Genomic DNA, 15,148 nt, shown 5'->3' with positions numbered 1-15,148 from the left:
GAAATGCGCTGAGGTAAATATGAATAAAAAATATGGATCTCGTCAAATATTTTGAGGTAGGCCATGTTCTTTCCACGCTCAATGGCCATGTCTATGCCAAATATCAAGCACGTGAGCCTCTCCGTTTAGGAGTCTATCGGTAACATTACACACACACACACACACACACACAAACTGTGTTTTATATTTATTTATTTATATTTATATATATATATATATATATATATATATATGTGTGTGTGTGTGTGTGTATAAATAAATAAATATATATATATATATATATATATATATACATATATATATATGTATATATATATATATATATATATATATATATATATATATATATATATATATATATATATATATATATATATATATATATATATATATATATATATATATATATATATATATATATATATATATATGTTTAACATGTTACAAGATTTTATTTGTGATGTATGTAACATGATACCAATCATAGTATGTAACATTGTGCAGATGAATTCACCATTGGGTAGACTTAGTTAAAAATGTTAAACTACAATATGTTTCAGAGCCCAACAGTGCACGATTTCCTATGCTGATAAAATAATTTCGGTCAGAATGCAGGTAATAACTCACCTACTCTATTCTGCTTATAATTCCTCCCACAGTACCCTACGGTCATGGGGTATTTTTTACTCCACATTGTAGTCCACTCGTTTATCTATCTATAATTCCAGTAATCTCTGTACGTTTGTACGTTTGTACGTCTGTACGTTTGTACGTCTGTTTGTCTGTGACCGCTGTTTCTCGACAACCACGGGTCCGATATACTTTTAACTTGCCAGGTATATTGCTGGGGACCCGAGGATGTGCCTTTTCAAGGTTTCATATTAATCGGACAATTACTTACCGAGCTATGTCCAAAAAACGATTCAACCAATCAGAGAGCAGCGAACGATCGCGTGTGCCGAACGTGGAGGACACACTCTGCCTCGGATGGCACATTTGAGAGCGTATTCATTTATTTCACGTTTGCAAACTATGTTGGCGTTAAACTATGTTTTAAAACTAATAAAACCGAATTTGCGATTCATTCGCTTTCCTGCGCGTTTGTGCACGCGATGGCGATTTCTTTACCAAACTCCGGAAGCCGTTCGCTTTGGACCAAACCATTGCATGTAAATAGAGGGGGGGGATTGTCACCGTACTCGCAAGCCGTTCGCTTTGGACCAAACCATTGCATGTAAATAGAGGGGGGGGATTGTCACCGTACTCGCAAGCCGTTCGCTTTGGACCAAACCATTTCATGTAAATAGAGGGGGGGGATATAATTTTAGATATAGATATAGTACGGGCAATGCCCTAGTTGGTACAATGCAGACAATTTTGTTTGATATTGAAATACCACTTATGTTTGTGTCGGTGCCATACCCGTGCCCGTGCGGTGCCATATTTCTTCTGCAGAAATATAACTGATTTATCAATTACTTGAACGGAAAACAAAACCTAGCAGTCTGTCGTGAACATGTCACTGGCGTTTTCATCTGCACGACGAACGTAATACTGCCATCTTCCTTAACACCATGTTTGCCTGAATGGCTCACAAAATACTCCAAATGATATGGCTCCGGAATTCCCCCGAAAGTGTTTCCATCACTAATTTTGTCTGCAATAGCTTCTTCAAAATCCCACTGATCCGTTTCAATATACTGAGGATCATCACAGTTGCTAATTGTGGAATGAGTATCAGAATCCGAGCTCGGAATGCACTGTTCTCTATGTATAGCTGCCATTTGGATCAAGGTGAGTTCTTGGTGTGTGACGTTACTGGTGAAATTGAAAATCAATAGTAGAGGTTTTTTCAACACTTCGTGATTGGAAAAAGAATTTCAAAATGTTTTCCCCTTCAAATTAAACTGTGATTAATGATTTTCAATTGTTTTCAGAAAAAAAACAAGACAGAGAGTCTAACAATGGCGTAACTGGGCTTGGATCTGCTGAGTGGAGGATCTGCTGTCCCCCTGTCATGTGACCAGATCCTCAGCTCTGATTAGTGGAAGTTTGTGAAGGACGTACATACATGCACTGGATGGACAGACAAACGCTGTTTCAGATGGCATTGCCCTACGGTCTACGCCGTTAAAATATGGCTGCCGAACCACATGACCGATGACTTCATCAAAAAAAAATTCTACATTTCTAGGGTTATAGTCCGGCAGCTAAGCAAAACATAGCATAACAATTGTGCATTTTGTGAGGAAACCGCACGACCGCACGTGCACATCCGGTGGTAAAATGGGTTGCTAGGCGACCGCACGTGCACATCCGGTGGTAAAATGGGTTGCTAGGCGACCGCACGTGCACTTCCGGTGGTAAAATGGGTTGCTAGGCGACCGCACGTGCACATCCGGTGGTAAAATGGGTTGCTAGGCGACCGCACCAGTCCACCAAATTTGGCACAGTAGTAGACTATCATATTATGAAAAGATCTGAATATTGGGCCATCTCAGATTCAGAGATTTGATTTTTGCAAGATTTGCAGATTTTGCAGATTTGCAAGCTGAGATTGCAACGCCAGGGACGGCCGACTCCTTCCTGCGAGCTGCCCACGTCACCCGCACAAGAAGAGCTCATCAAATCACTGCAGCGGCACTGCACATCCTGCAACACCGTGCGTATGAACGCCACTGTATGACATATGCTGATGATGCAGAAGACCTGCCTGAGTTCGAAGACTGGTGTCACCAGAGAGAAGAAGACATTCCCAACTTTCAGTACTGGGCAACTGTGCTGGAACTAGAGATGTTGGTACTGGTTTACATGCGTTCTCTACGGCAGGCTTCATTCACGATGTATCTTGATGCCCTGACGGAACTGGTCCCATGGTTCCATGCCTTAGACCACACACACTATGCCAGGTGGGTCCCTGTTCACCTGAGGGACATGGTTGCACTCCCAATGAAGCACCCAGATGTAGCCAGAGAATTCAGGGCTGGCAACTTCACTGTACAGAAGACGAAGAAGGTGTTCTCTTCGATCCCAATCGACCAGGCGCATGAACAGAATAACGCCTGCATCAAAGGATATGGTGGAGCAGTCGGCCTCACTGACAACCCAAGTGCCCTGCGGCGTTGGATGATTGCCGGGCCAGAAGTTGCCAGGGCCATAGAAGAGTTCCAGGATATCCATCAACACTGGGGGAGGCGAGAGGACACACGTCATCACGACCAGACACCAAGTGTGCAGACCTCTTTCGCCAAGGATGTCCGCACCCTTGTCAGCGTCATAGAAGAGCTTGGCAACCCCTTTGAGGAAGAGAGCATGGATCTGGTTGTCCTTGACACAAAGGAAATTGCAGGTCCTGCTGCAGTTGAGACTGTCAGGAATGTGAAGAAGATTGGCCAAGAGCAGTTCCAGGCTTTCACCAGAGAATGCCTGGTGGAAAGGACCATGCCAATTGATGATGCAATTAGTCGGAACAAGCTGAAGGTGTCATTTTGGAAAATGGCTGCCACAACCATCAGGGGCTGAATCTGAGATGTCCCAATATCCAAATCTGTTCATAATAGGATAGTCTACTAGTGTGCCAAATTTGGTGCTTTCCTCAGAAAATGCACAATTGTTATGCTAAGTTGCCCCACTATTAGGCTGTTTCTAAACATGAATTGGAAAACATTTTGTTTTCCGGTGTAAACATTTTGTTTCCATTAACATCCGGTGTATGTATGCCTGTCCATCCGTTCAAATATTACATTTTGAACAGGAATCGGAGCATGAATTGGAAAACGAACCTGCAGGTTGGCGGTACTTTGGGTCTGAAGTCGAACCGATCGCACATGTGCAGACATGAGTGAGATCATTTTTTTTACTCTTTCTAGCAATGAAACAAAATTGAAAATCATTCCAACCAGGAAACTTGCTGTTTTTAGTGACGTCATAAAGGACATAAACAACAGGCACGAATAACTAATGCATTGTGTTAATTGTAAGGCGGTGTAAAAGACGCTGCATCAATAGCAGTAAACCTCCGAATTGTTTTTCCTACAACCCTCAAAATATTTATTTTATTTCCATTGAATTATAAGCTCGCACACCAGAACACAAATCACCTTCTTGACATTTTCAAAACGCCTCCGTTTAGCAGAAATTGGACAAAGTTTTATTTTTTCTGGACCAATGAAATTTCCCCCTCGCAGCCCCCGCCCCCATAACCTTGTTTCTCACGACTGTGGGGGTTACAGTGTTCTATCAGCTCTCGAGCGATTTCACGTGACAGCAAATGGAAAACATCCAATAGTCAGGTTCACTATGTTTTTTCGTTCAAAATCATGGTAGATTAGCAAACCTATACATTTTTGGAAACGTTATTACATGGAAAATCTGAAAATCAATGTTTACATTTGCCAATTCCGACCAATTCGATTCGACCAATTCGACCAATCGACCAATTCCATTCGACCAATTCGACCATTCGACCAATCGCTTCGATCGACCATTCGACCAATTCGATCGATTCGATTCATCGAATTCGATTCGATCGACCATTCGACCAATTCGATTTGCCAATCAATTTGACCGACCTTTGCTTGTGTGGAACGGACTGTGAAAACGATGCGGACTATATTGTCGGATACGACACACAGGACAGTGATGACGAACTCTAAATGGCATATTCTGTAATCGTGTATGTTTGATGCCATTGACTGCCTGTGTATATTTTGTCATTGACTGCCTGTGTAGATGTGAAGTTATACTGACTGCATGTGTATATATGATTTTGCTGACTGCCTGTGTATGTTTGGTGATATGAATTATTGTGACACATTTTGATGTTATTAACTGCCTGTACAAAATGATAACATGTATTTGATTATGCAACTTATCGCGAATATAAAGACAGTATTTTGCAATTCAAAACCTTTGATTCGTGTCTTACCATTCCCCATAGCACTAATTTGATACTTTCATTGGATTCCTTGTCCCTGAAAATATAGGTTTAGTATATATTTTAAAGTTTTTAGGGTAATTAGAGGCAGAAATAGAACAAAATATGTATTTTACAGTGGCCATTTTGAAAATCAAAAATGGCCGCCATACAGGTATCTCTCCAAATGTAAACATTGATTTTTAGTTTCCTTATGCTATAACCTTTCCAAAAATGTATAGGTTTGCTAATCTACCATGATTTTGAACGAAATATAATTGATTGACATAGTGAACCTGACTACAACACACAAGTCATTTGCTGCAATTCATGAACAACTACAAAATAATTGCCGATGGATGGAAAAGCTTGTTAAATGGTCTATTCTTGTTTACATCATATAATACATGAAATTTCTTCCTAATATAATTTTTATCATGTCTCTTTTTTATTGCATTCTCCATTGATCATTTCAGTGGAAAATCCTGCCTCTGAAGGACAACCTTGTTGAGCACGAATACATGTACCTTATTTCGTTCACGACTGGACTTATTCAGCATGCCGGAACGGAGTCAAACGCCTTCTTTCATTTGCAGTTTGAGAAGGGCAACACAGGAGCACGGAAACTGGACAACGGCTACTATAAGGTAGTTGCTCACCGACATATGGCACATTGGCACTATATTGTAGTTGCTCACCGACATATGGCACATTGGCACTATATTGTAGTTGCTCACCGACATATGGCACTATATTGCAGTTGCTCACCGACATATGGCACATTGGCACTATAAGGTAGTTGCTCACCGACATATGGCACTATATTGTAGTTGCTCACCGACATATGGTACATTGGCACTATTAGGTTGTTGCTCACCGACATATGGCACATTGGCACTATATTGTAGTTGCTCACCGACATATGGCACATTGGCACTATATTGTAGTTGCTCACCGACATATGGCACATTGGCACTATTAGGTTGTTGCTCACCGACATATGGCACATTGGCACTATATTGTAGTTGCTCACCGACATATGGCACATTGGCACTATTAGGTTGTTGCTCACCGACATATGGCACATTGGCACTATATTGTAGTTGCTCACCGACATATGGCACTATATTGCAGTTACTCACCGACATATGGCACATTGGCACTATAAGGTAGTTGCTCACCGACATATGGCACTATATTGTAGTTGCTCACCGACATATGGCACATTGGCACTATTAGGTTGTTGCTCACCGACATATGGCACATTGGCACTATTAGGTTGTTGCTCACCGACATATGGCACATTGGCACTATATTATGGTCAAAGGTACATTTTCACACATGCCTTTTTGTCGAGTCTATCTGACCTTCTTACTGTTATTCAGAAATTGCTGTTTCATATAATCCACCAATTATTATGTGGTATTCGCAGAAACTATGTCCTCTTCGTGTTATCCTCATGTTGTCCATCTGGGCACAAGACTCATGATACATAAATCTACGATTCAATTCCCATTTTTTTTAATTATAATATTGGAAGTATGCCAATATATTCGAATTTTGTCATCGTGCATGCGATGCATCATGTACCGATGCATCATGTACCGATGCATCATATACCGATGCATCATGTACCGATGCATCACACACCGTACTGTAAAACCCTGAGTATTGGATCATTGTTGAAAAAACAAAAAAGATTTGTTGTTCTTTTATGTACCTTGTTGTCTGTTGGAGATTCACAAACTGGAAATATCCGCTAAGACCGAAACTCCATTCACCTTTTAGTCAGCTACCCTCACTGTGTGATGGGTTGTGATGGATTGTGATGGATTCTGATGCATGTGATGGATTGTGATGGATTGTGATGGATATATGCTGCATGTAATGTATTGTGATGCATGTGATGGATTGTGATGCATGTGATGCATGTAATGCTTGTGATGAATTGTGATGCTTGTGATGCATGTGATGCATTGTGATGGATTGTGATGAATGCATGTGATGGATTGCGATTGTGATGGGTTGTTATACATGTTGTGAAAAACCAATCGGGTCCACAACTTAGTCCATCTGGTGGTTTAATTCCATTAAGACCATGACATCATTCTGTAAACACAGGAAATGCAATAGGAATAAGGTTTGGCATCACATGGGTCCATTCATAACATTCAATGCAAGCAAGCTTAATATTCTATGCAGGCGTACCGTTAGCGAGTCCACTAGATGTAACATGTCACAGGAGAAGTCCCCCTGAGCACCGACCGCAGCGGGTCTTATAGCCACGCCCCTAGCGGTGTCAGCGAGCAACGATCATCACCTGGGTTCAGCATTAGTACGAATACGATTTCACTACATTCTCCCCACCTTTAGAATTATACTGCAGAGCGGCTAGAATCGAGCGAGCGTCAGCATTAACAGGGTGTGGAACATGGTATCAGTCGACCCAACCGTATCGGTCCAGGCGGCGAATTTCTCTGCCAGCACGCGTCCGAAATTCCCCGGGTACGGCATCACGTATCCCAGAGACCCCGGCGTCGGAGGAGCTACCGGAGTCAGGTGACGAAGGGGGTACCGCCAAGCCTTCGGGCACGGGTAGATGCGGCGAGGGGAGGGTCGGCAGACTTTCAGCGACGGGAGCGTCGGAAGAGTCCATAGTCTCATAGATTGGTTCGATCGGTTCGTCCGATTCCCTACAAGGGTCGGCGATCCCACATGGGGCAAGATGACGTACGGAGACAGTGGTCTCATGTCCATCAGCCGTCATCACATGAGCATGCTCAGGATTAGCCTGGAGTATCTGCACTTTGTCCACTAAGGGGTCGTACTTGCTCGTGCGAACCGCCCGTTTGAGGTAGGCCGGCCCGGGCTCAGCGAGCCAACTGGGTAAAGACTGTATACACCCCGTGCTCCTGGGGTGGTGGAAAAGTCTCTCGTGGGGAGTCTGGTTGGTGGCCGTACACAGTAGAGCCCTGATCGAATTCAACGCCGCAGGTAGTGACCAAGCCCATTTATCGAGGCCCCGGCCGAGGGTCCGGAGGTTGAGCATGACGGCCCTCCATATAATCCCGTTGAAGCGTTCGATCTGCCCATTTGCCTGGGGTCTGTACGGCGTGGTGTAACTAGAAGCGATGTTATTTTGGAGCAGATAGCCTCGCACCTCCTGAGACAAGAAGACCGCACCCCGGTCGGTATGCACATAGGCCGGGTACCCGAACATAGAGAACAAATTCTGTAAGCATCGCATTACCGTGGCAGCAGTCATGTCCACGCACGTATAAGCGAAGGGAAATCGCGAGTACTCATCGACGATAGTGAGCAGATAGCGAGAGTTACTCGACACCGGCAATGGGCCCTTGAAATCCATCACCAAGCGTTCCCACGGCCTCGTAGCCCTAACCAGAGTCCCCATGGCTGGGTTATAGAAACGCGGTTTGATTTCCGCGCATATAGCGCAGTCGCGACAGATACGGCGGATATCGTCAATCGAGTATGGTAGATTGCCACGCCGCACAAAATGAGTGAAACGCGTTATGCCCGGATGCCCCGCAGTGGCATGCAGCACGCGTAGGCCCTCCAAAGTGGCGATACCCGCGCACGTAGCCGGTCTCGATAAGGCGTCGGCGGCCTGGTTATCCTTCCCTGGGCGGTATTTGATAGTGTAGCAGAAGTCGGCAAGCTCTATACGCCAGCGAGTGATTTTCTCATTCTTAATGCGCTGGGCGTGTAATGTGTCGTACATGAACGCAACACTTTGCTGGTCCGTGATGATTTGGAAACATCGCCCGAGTAAGTACGGGCACCATCGCCGAATAGACGACGATCGCATACGCTTCCTTTTCGACAGACGAATGTCTCCGCTCAGCGGAGGTAAGAGTCCGTGAAAAGAAAGCCACCGGACACCCTCCTTGGGAGAGGGTCGCCGCGATGGCCTGATCCGAGGCATCACTTTCGAGGACGAAAGATCCGCTCTCGTCGATCGTCGCCACAGTGGCACTGGCGATGTCGGCCTTAAGGCCTCCAAAGGCCGCCAATGTGGCCGGACGCAGAGGGAGTGTGTCGCAGGCCACAAGGGGGCGAAGTTTTGCGGAGAAATTTTGGACCCATTTTGAGTAATGGGCGAATAGCCCGAGGTCGCGCTTCAGGGACGCCCGATCGCAGGGAGGGGCCATGTCGAGCAAAGGTCGCAGACGCTCCTTATCCGGAGCAACAGAGCCATGGGTCACGGTGTACCCCAGAAGATCTATCTTGCGTAGAGAGTATTGACACTTATCCTCGTTCATGGTTAAGTGATACCTCTGCACGACCTCGAGGAAGCGCTTCAGAATAGCATCATGGTGCCCTTGGTCATACCCACAAACCGCAAGATTGTCTAGGTAGACGAAAACATCGGTTAAGTTCTCCCTTGCAATGAGGTCATCCATGGCCCTCTGGAAACAGGACCCCGTTCGTTACCCCAAAAGGCAATCGAGTAAACTGGTACAACCGTCGCCCCGACTCAAATGCGGTATAGATACGATCTGCCCTAGAGATGGGGATCTGATGGTACGCACTACGGAGATCGAGAGTGCTGTAGACCGAGTACTGGGCCACCTGTCGCACCAGCGCGTCCATCCCCGGAAGGGGGTAGGCATCCAGCTGTGTAAAGCGGTTAATCGTTTGGGGAGTAGTCGATTACCATGCGTCCGCGGTGTGCATCGCTTCGCACCACCAAGACCTGGGCTCGCCACGGCGACCGGCTAGGTTCTATGATACCGTCTTTCAAGAGCTGATGGATTGTGATGCATGTGATGGATTGTGATGCATGTGATGGATTGTGATGCATGCATGTGATGGATTGTGATTGTGATGGGTTGTGATACATGTGATGGATTGTGATGCATGTGATGGATTGTGATGCATGTAATGGCTTGTGATGCATGTGATGGAATGTGATTGATTGTGATACATCTGATGGATTGTGATGCATGTGATAGATTGTGATGGCTTGTGATGCATGTGAAGGCATGTGATGGATTGTGATGCATGTGATGAATTGTGATGCATGTGGTGGATTGTGATATGTTGCGATGCATGTGATGGATTGTGATGGATTTTGATGCATGTGATGGATTGCTGTATTCTGCCCACAGGGATTTGATAGAGCAGACACTCGCATGTTCGTCTTCTCCATTCCATCATACCTTGGCAAGCCGACGAAAATTCGTATCTGGCATGATGATTCTGGAATAGGACACAAGGGGAGCTGGTTTGTGGATGAAATAAGGTTGTTTGACATTCAGCTGGATGAATTGTAAGTCAATTATTTTACTCATAACGTCATTAAGCACATGTATGTATCTTGCTAAAAATTTGACAAGGTGCTAGCATTAACACTGACCGATTTGTATCACTGACTTTGATTTGCCAATGTTATTAGTCTTCACTCGAAGTGGTTGCGATACTAATGTAATGCCCCTGCCTGTCTGTCTTTCTAATTTTGTCTGTGTGTCCATGTCTATATATTTTTGCTTTAATTTTTTTCTCTGCAACCGCTTGTCTGATTGATGCAACATTTTAAACATAGGAGGGACTCCCCTGGGTCACATGGTATCACAACCAGGTTGGATTAAAGAAAGAAAATTTGGACATCTCCGAAACCGCGCAAAGAAAAAAAGTGAATCTTTGCTTTTGTCATCAACTCCCCATGGAGTATACAGTGCCTTCCAGAAGTATTCACACCCCTTGACTTTTTCACATTTTATTGTTACAGCCTGAATTTGAAATGGATTAAATTGAGATTTTTTTTTTGTCACTGATTTTTTTTTTGGGGATACTTGGTCTAGATTCGTATAAGAGCCAACACGAACAGCATATGATAAAGGAAGAGGAAGACAAGAGGGGGAGAGAGGGAAGCACAACAACAGTAGAGAACAGGGATATCAGGAGATCTGTGGAAGGTAGAGGGCAGGATACATGGGATAAACAAGATGGACACGACAGGCACTTTCAGGAAATAAAACGGAATTTGAAGGACGTGGGTGTGGGGTGGATTAACTGGGGTAGAAAAGATTAAGGTTTTAGATGGGGGAAGATAAGAGATAGAAGTGAATAGCTGTTTTAAAGACCTGGAAGAAGGAGAAGGATTGAAGTGAGTGTGGGAGTTTATACCAGAGGCGGGAAAAAAGAGGAATGAAAGAGTAAAGGTGAGCAGAGAGTCTTGATTTTGGCAGTTTAACCATAAGAGGGTTGCAGGCAGATCTTGTGCGACCTGTAGGAATATTTGGGGGACAGAGCACAGAGAGAGCTGGGGGGGAAAGGCCGGAGAGGAGTCGGTAGAAGACAGAAAGACTTCATCGCGGGAGATACCAATGATTCTGAAAGGCTTTGGTTTCAACAGCGTGAAACTGAACTAGGTGTGAGGCAGGTGCACCAGCCCAGACGGAAGAGCAGTACTCCATCAAGCTGCGAATGAAAGCTTTGTATGTGGTGAGGAGCTCAGGTGTGCCAAGGAAGGACTTCGCACGACGGAGGATGCCCAGTCGGTGATTGGTTTTGGAGGCCAGATTTGAAATGTGGTTTTCCCAAGAAAGATCCTGGCAGATAGTGAGACCCAAAAGCTTGAGTGACAGAACTTCTTGGAGAGGATTATTCAGAAAGTGGATGGGAGGGTTGTCCAGTCGGTCTTTTCAGAGAGACAACGTAAGAGTGTGAGATTTGTCAGGATTGAAAGACATGTTCCACTTGTTTGACCAGTCTGTGATTTTTTCCAGGTCTGTAGAGAGTGGGGAGGCTGCAGACTGCTGATCTGAGGGATGAGGAATGGAGCGGCAGAGAGTGGAGTCATCAGCAAAGAGATTGAGAGGATTTTCAAGAGAGTCGGAGAGATCATTGATGAAGACCAGAAATACCACAGGGCACAGAACACTGCCTTGGGGAACTCCAGCCTGAACAGGAAGAGGAGATGAGAGAATTCCATTCAGGGCCACATGTTGACTGTGACCAGAGAGGAAGTCCGCAAGCCATGTGTGGAGGTTTCCATGGATACCATACGAGGAGAGTTTGGTGAGCAGAGCGGGGTGCCAGACCGTATCAAAGGCACGTGATATGTCAAGGGAGACAGCTCTGATTTCCTGTTTGACATTGAGGACCTCCATCCATTGTTGAGACAGCAGAAGCAGCATATCCAGAGTGGAGTGACCTGCTCTGAATCCAAATTGATGATCTGAGGTCAAGCCATTGGAGAAGAGGAAGATGAGAGGAAGCGACGAGGAAGTAAGATTTGAAGGAAGATTTGAGGAAGAAGAGGAAGCGATGATGGATTCCATGACCTTGCTTATTTATTGGTAGCATGCTGATATGGGCTGTCGTTGCAAGGATCTGTTTTTGCACATTTTTCGTGTAAAGCGGTAATGGCTGATTTCCAAGCAGATGGCAGATGACCTTGAGCAAAAGAGAGGGTGAAGAGAACAGAGAGATGGTGTGATAGAGCGGCAGAGCAGGATTTTAGGACCCGTGGGATGATGCCGTCTGGTCCAGTTGCAGAATCAGAGTCGTCGACTGCAGCAGGAGAGGAAGCCATGAGTGGAGTTCACACCAAACTGATCTGGGATATCTGTGATTATTGTCAATCTTGATCGCTGTCAGTGCTGTCTCCACCAAACTGATCTGGGATATCTGGGATTATTGTCAAACTTGATCGCTGTCAGTGCTGTCTCCACCAAACTGATCTGGGATATCTGTGATTATTATCAATCTTTATCACTGTCAGTGCTGTCTCCACCAAACGGATCTGGGATATCTGTGATTATTGTCAATCTTGATCACTGTCAGGGCTGTCTCCACCAAACTGATCTGGGATATCTGTGATTATTGTCAATCTTTATCACTGTCAGTGCTGTCTCCACCAAACTGATCTGGGATATCTGTGATTATTATCAATCTTGATCGCTGTCAGTGCTGTCTCCACCAAACTGATATGGGATATCTGTGATTATTGTCAATCTTTATCACTGTCAGTGTTATCTCCACCAAACTGATCTGGGATATCTGTGATTATTGTCAATCTTGATCGCTGTCAGTGCTGTCTCCACCAAACGGATCTGGGATATCTGTGATTATTGTCAATCTTGATCACTGTCAGGGCTGTCTCCACCAAACTGATCTGGGATATCTGTGATTATTATCAATCTTGATCACTGTCAGGGCTGTCTCCACCAAACTGATCTGGGATATCTGTGATTATTGTCAATTTTGATCGCTGTCAGTGCTGTCTCCACCAAACTGATATGGGATATCTGTGATTATTATCAATCTTGATCGCTGTCAGGGCTGTCTCCACCAAACTGATCTGGGATATCTGTGATTATTATCAATCTTGATCGCTGTCAGGGCTGTCTCCACCAAACTGATCTGGGATATCTGTGATTATTGTCAATGTTGATCACTGTCAGTGCTGTCTCCACCAAACTGATCTGGGATATCTGTGATTATTATCAATCTTGATCGCTGTCAGGGCTGTCTCCACCAAACTGATCTGGGATATCTGTGATTATTATCAATCTTGATCGCTGTCAGGGCTGTCTCCACCAAACTGATCTGGGATATCTGTGATTATTGTCAATCTTGATCGCTGTCAGTGCTGTCTCCACCAAACTGATCTGGGATATGTATGATCATTGTCAATCTTGATCACTGTCAGTGCTGTCTCCACCAAACTGATCTGGGATATCTGTGATTATTGTCAATCTTGATCACTGTCATGGCTGTCTCCACCAAACTGATCTGGGATATCTGTGATTATTATCAATCTTGATCGCTGTCAGGGCTGTCTCCACCAAACTGATCTGGGATATCTGTGATTATTGTCAATGTTGATCACTGTCAGTGCTGTCTCCACCAAACTGATCTGGGATATCTGTGATTATTATCAATCTTGATCGCTGTCAGGGCTGTCTCCACCAAACTGATCTGGGATATCTGTGATTATTATCAATCTTGATCGCTGTCAGGGCTGTCTCCACCAAACTGATCTGGGATATCTGTGATTATTATCAATCTTGATCGCTGTCAGTGCTGTCTCCACCAAACTGATCTGGGATATCTGTGATTATTGTCAATCTTGATCGCTGTCAGTGCTGTCTCCACCAAACTGATCTGGGATATGTATGATCATTGTCAATCTTGATCACTGTCAGTGCTGTCTCCACCAAACTGATCTGGGATATCTGTGATTATTATCAATCTTGATCACTGTCAGTGCTGTCTCCACCAAACTGATCTGGGATATCTGTGATTATTGTCAATCATGATCAGTCAGTGCTGTCTCCACCAAACTGATCTGGGATATCTGTGATTATTGTCAATCATGATCGCTGTCAGTGCTGTCTCTGTGGTAAAATGATCATTCCACAAACTCCGAAAGCGTTAGCTTTTATTCAATCAAGTCTCCAGTCATCTTCAAAAGAATGGCAGCCAATAAGCAAGCAGCAATATAAGGCATTATTAAGCAAATGATCCATATACAAGAAAACACGAAGCTTACCAACTTGAACTCCGTCTCAAACAGACAGTCCTCTCACTCTCGAACCAACTTACTTATAAAGGCGTGACCAATAGAGAGAGAACTGCAACAGATATAATCCCATAATTTCATCGAGTCTCCACCAAACTGATATTATATGGGATATCTGTCAGTTCTGCATCTGAGTCATCTAAGTCCACATCCCCAAAATCTAGTGATTAGTTGATAATATTGATGAGTTGTTGTGGTTGAACACTTCCTATGTACCATAGGCGGTTCTAGCTTGCCATCCCTAAACTCCCATCCCAGGCAAACCATTACATCTGGAATATCTGGTTTGGCGATATGGGCCCTCTACCAGATTCCAATCTGATAGTTCACCCGCTGTATGTGCTGCTCTCGACTTCTTCTACTTGGTCGTAGTGTTCCCAGATCCGCATTCTTTGAAGGGTTGAGTTGTTTCTCCTTGGCACGTAACTCCTTTTTGCGGACATGCAGCAGTTCATTGACCTTATGCACTCGAGCACGACCATAAATGGCACAAGTGAACACCTAGTTCATCAATTAGGTCCTCTGCCACATCCCACATTTCTCCCAACCTGGACAGTACAACTGAAAACCTTGGAATTTTCTTGTGTTTTCATGGGCTTGATCTTTCCTTCTCCCTTGAAGGTGCTGGTTGTGTCACATCCAGTGTATGCGTGGAGACACAATCACTGTGTAGTGCTGCT

At 44.5% G+C, this 15,148-nt stretch overlaps 1 protein-coding gene across 1 annotated transcript in view; it reads left to right on the top strand.

Moving 5' to 3' along the window:
- Positions 1-5,410: 5,410 nt before the first annotated feature.
- The window catches only part of LOC137437739 (polycystin-1-like protein 3), a 187,288-nt gene continuing 177,550 nt past the window's right edge, over positions 5,411-15,148 (top strand). The window contains exons 1-2 of the mRNA XM_078766339.1: positions 5,411-5,562; positions 10,048-10,208. Of these exons, the coding sequence (XP_078622465.1) occupies positions 5,437-5,562; positions 10,048-10,208 (287 nt within the window). The 5' untranslated portion in view covers positions 5,411-5,436. The remainder of the gene's footprint in view (positions 5,563-10,047; positions 10,209-15,148) is intronic.

Source organism: Myxine glutinosa, chromosome 12 (genome assembly GCF_964187855.1).
Source record: "Myxine glutinosa chromosome 12, kmMyxGlut1.1, whole genome shotgun sequence".
Taxonomy (NCBI): Eukaryota; Metazoa; Chordata; class Myxini; order Myxiniformes; family Myxinidae; genus Myxine; species Myxine glutinosa.
The sequence above is the reverse complement of the archived record's forward strand: the minus strand, read 5'-3'. Positions and strand labels throughout refer to the sequence as shown.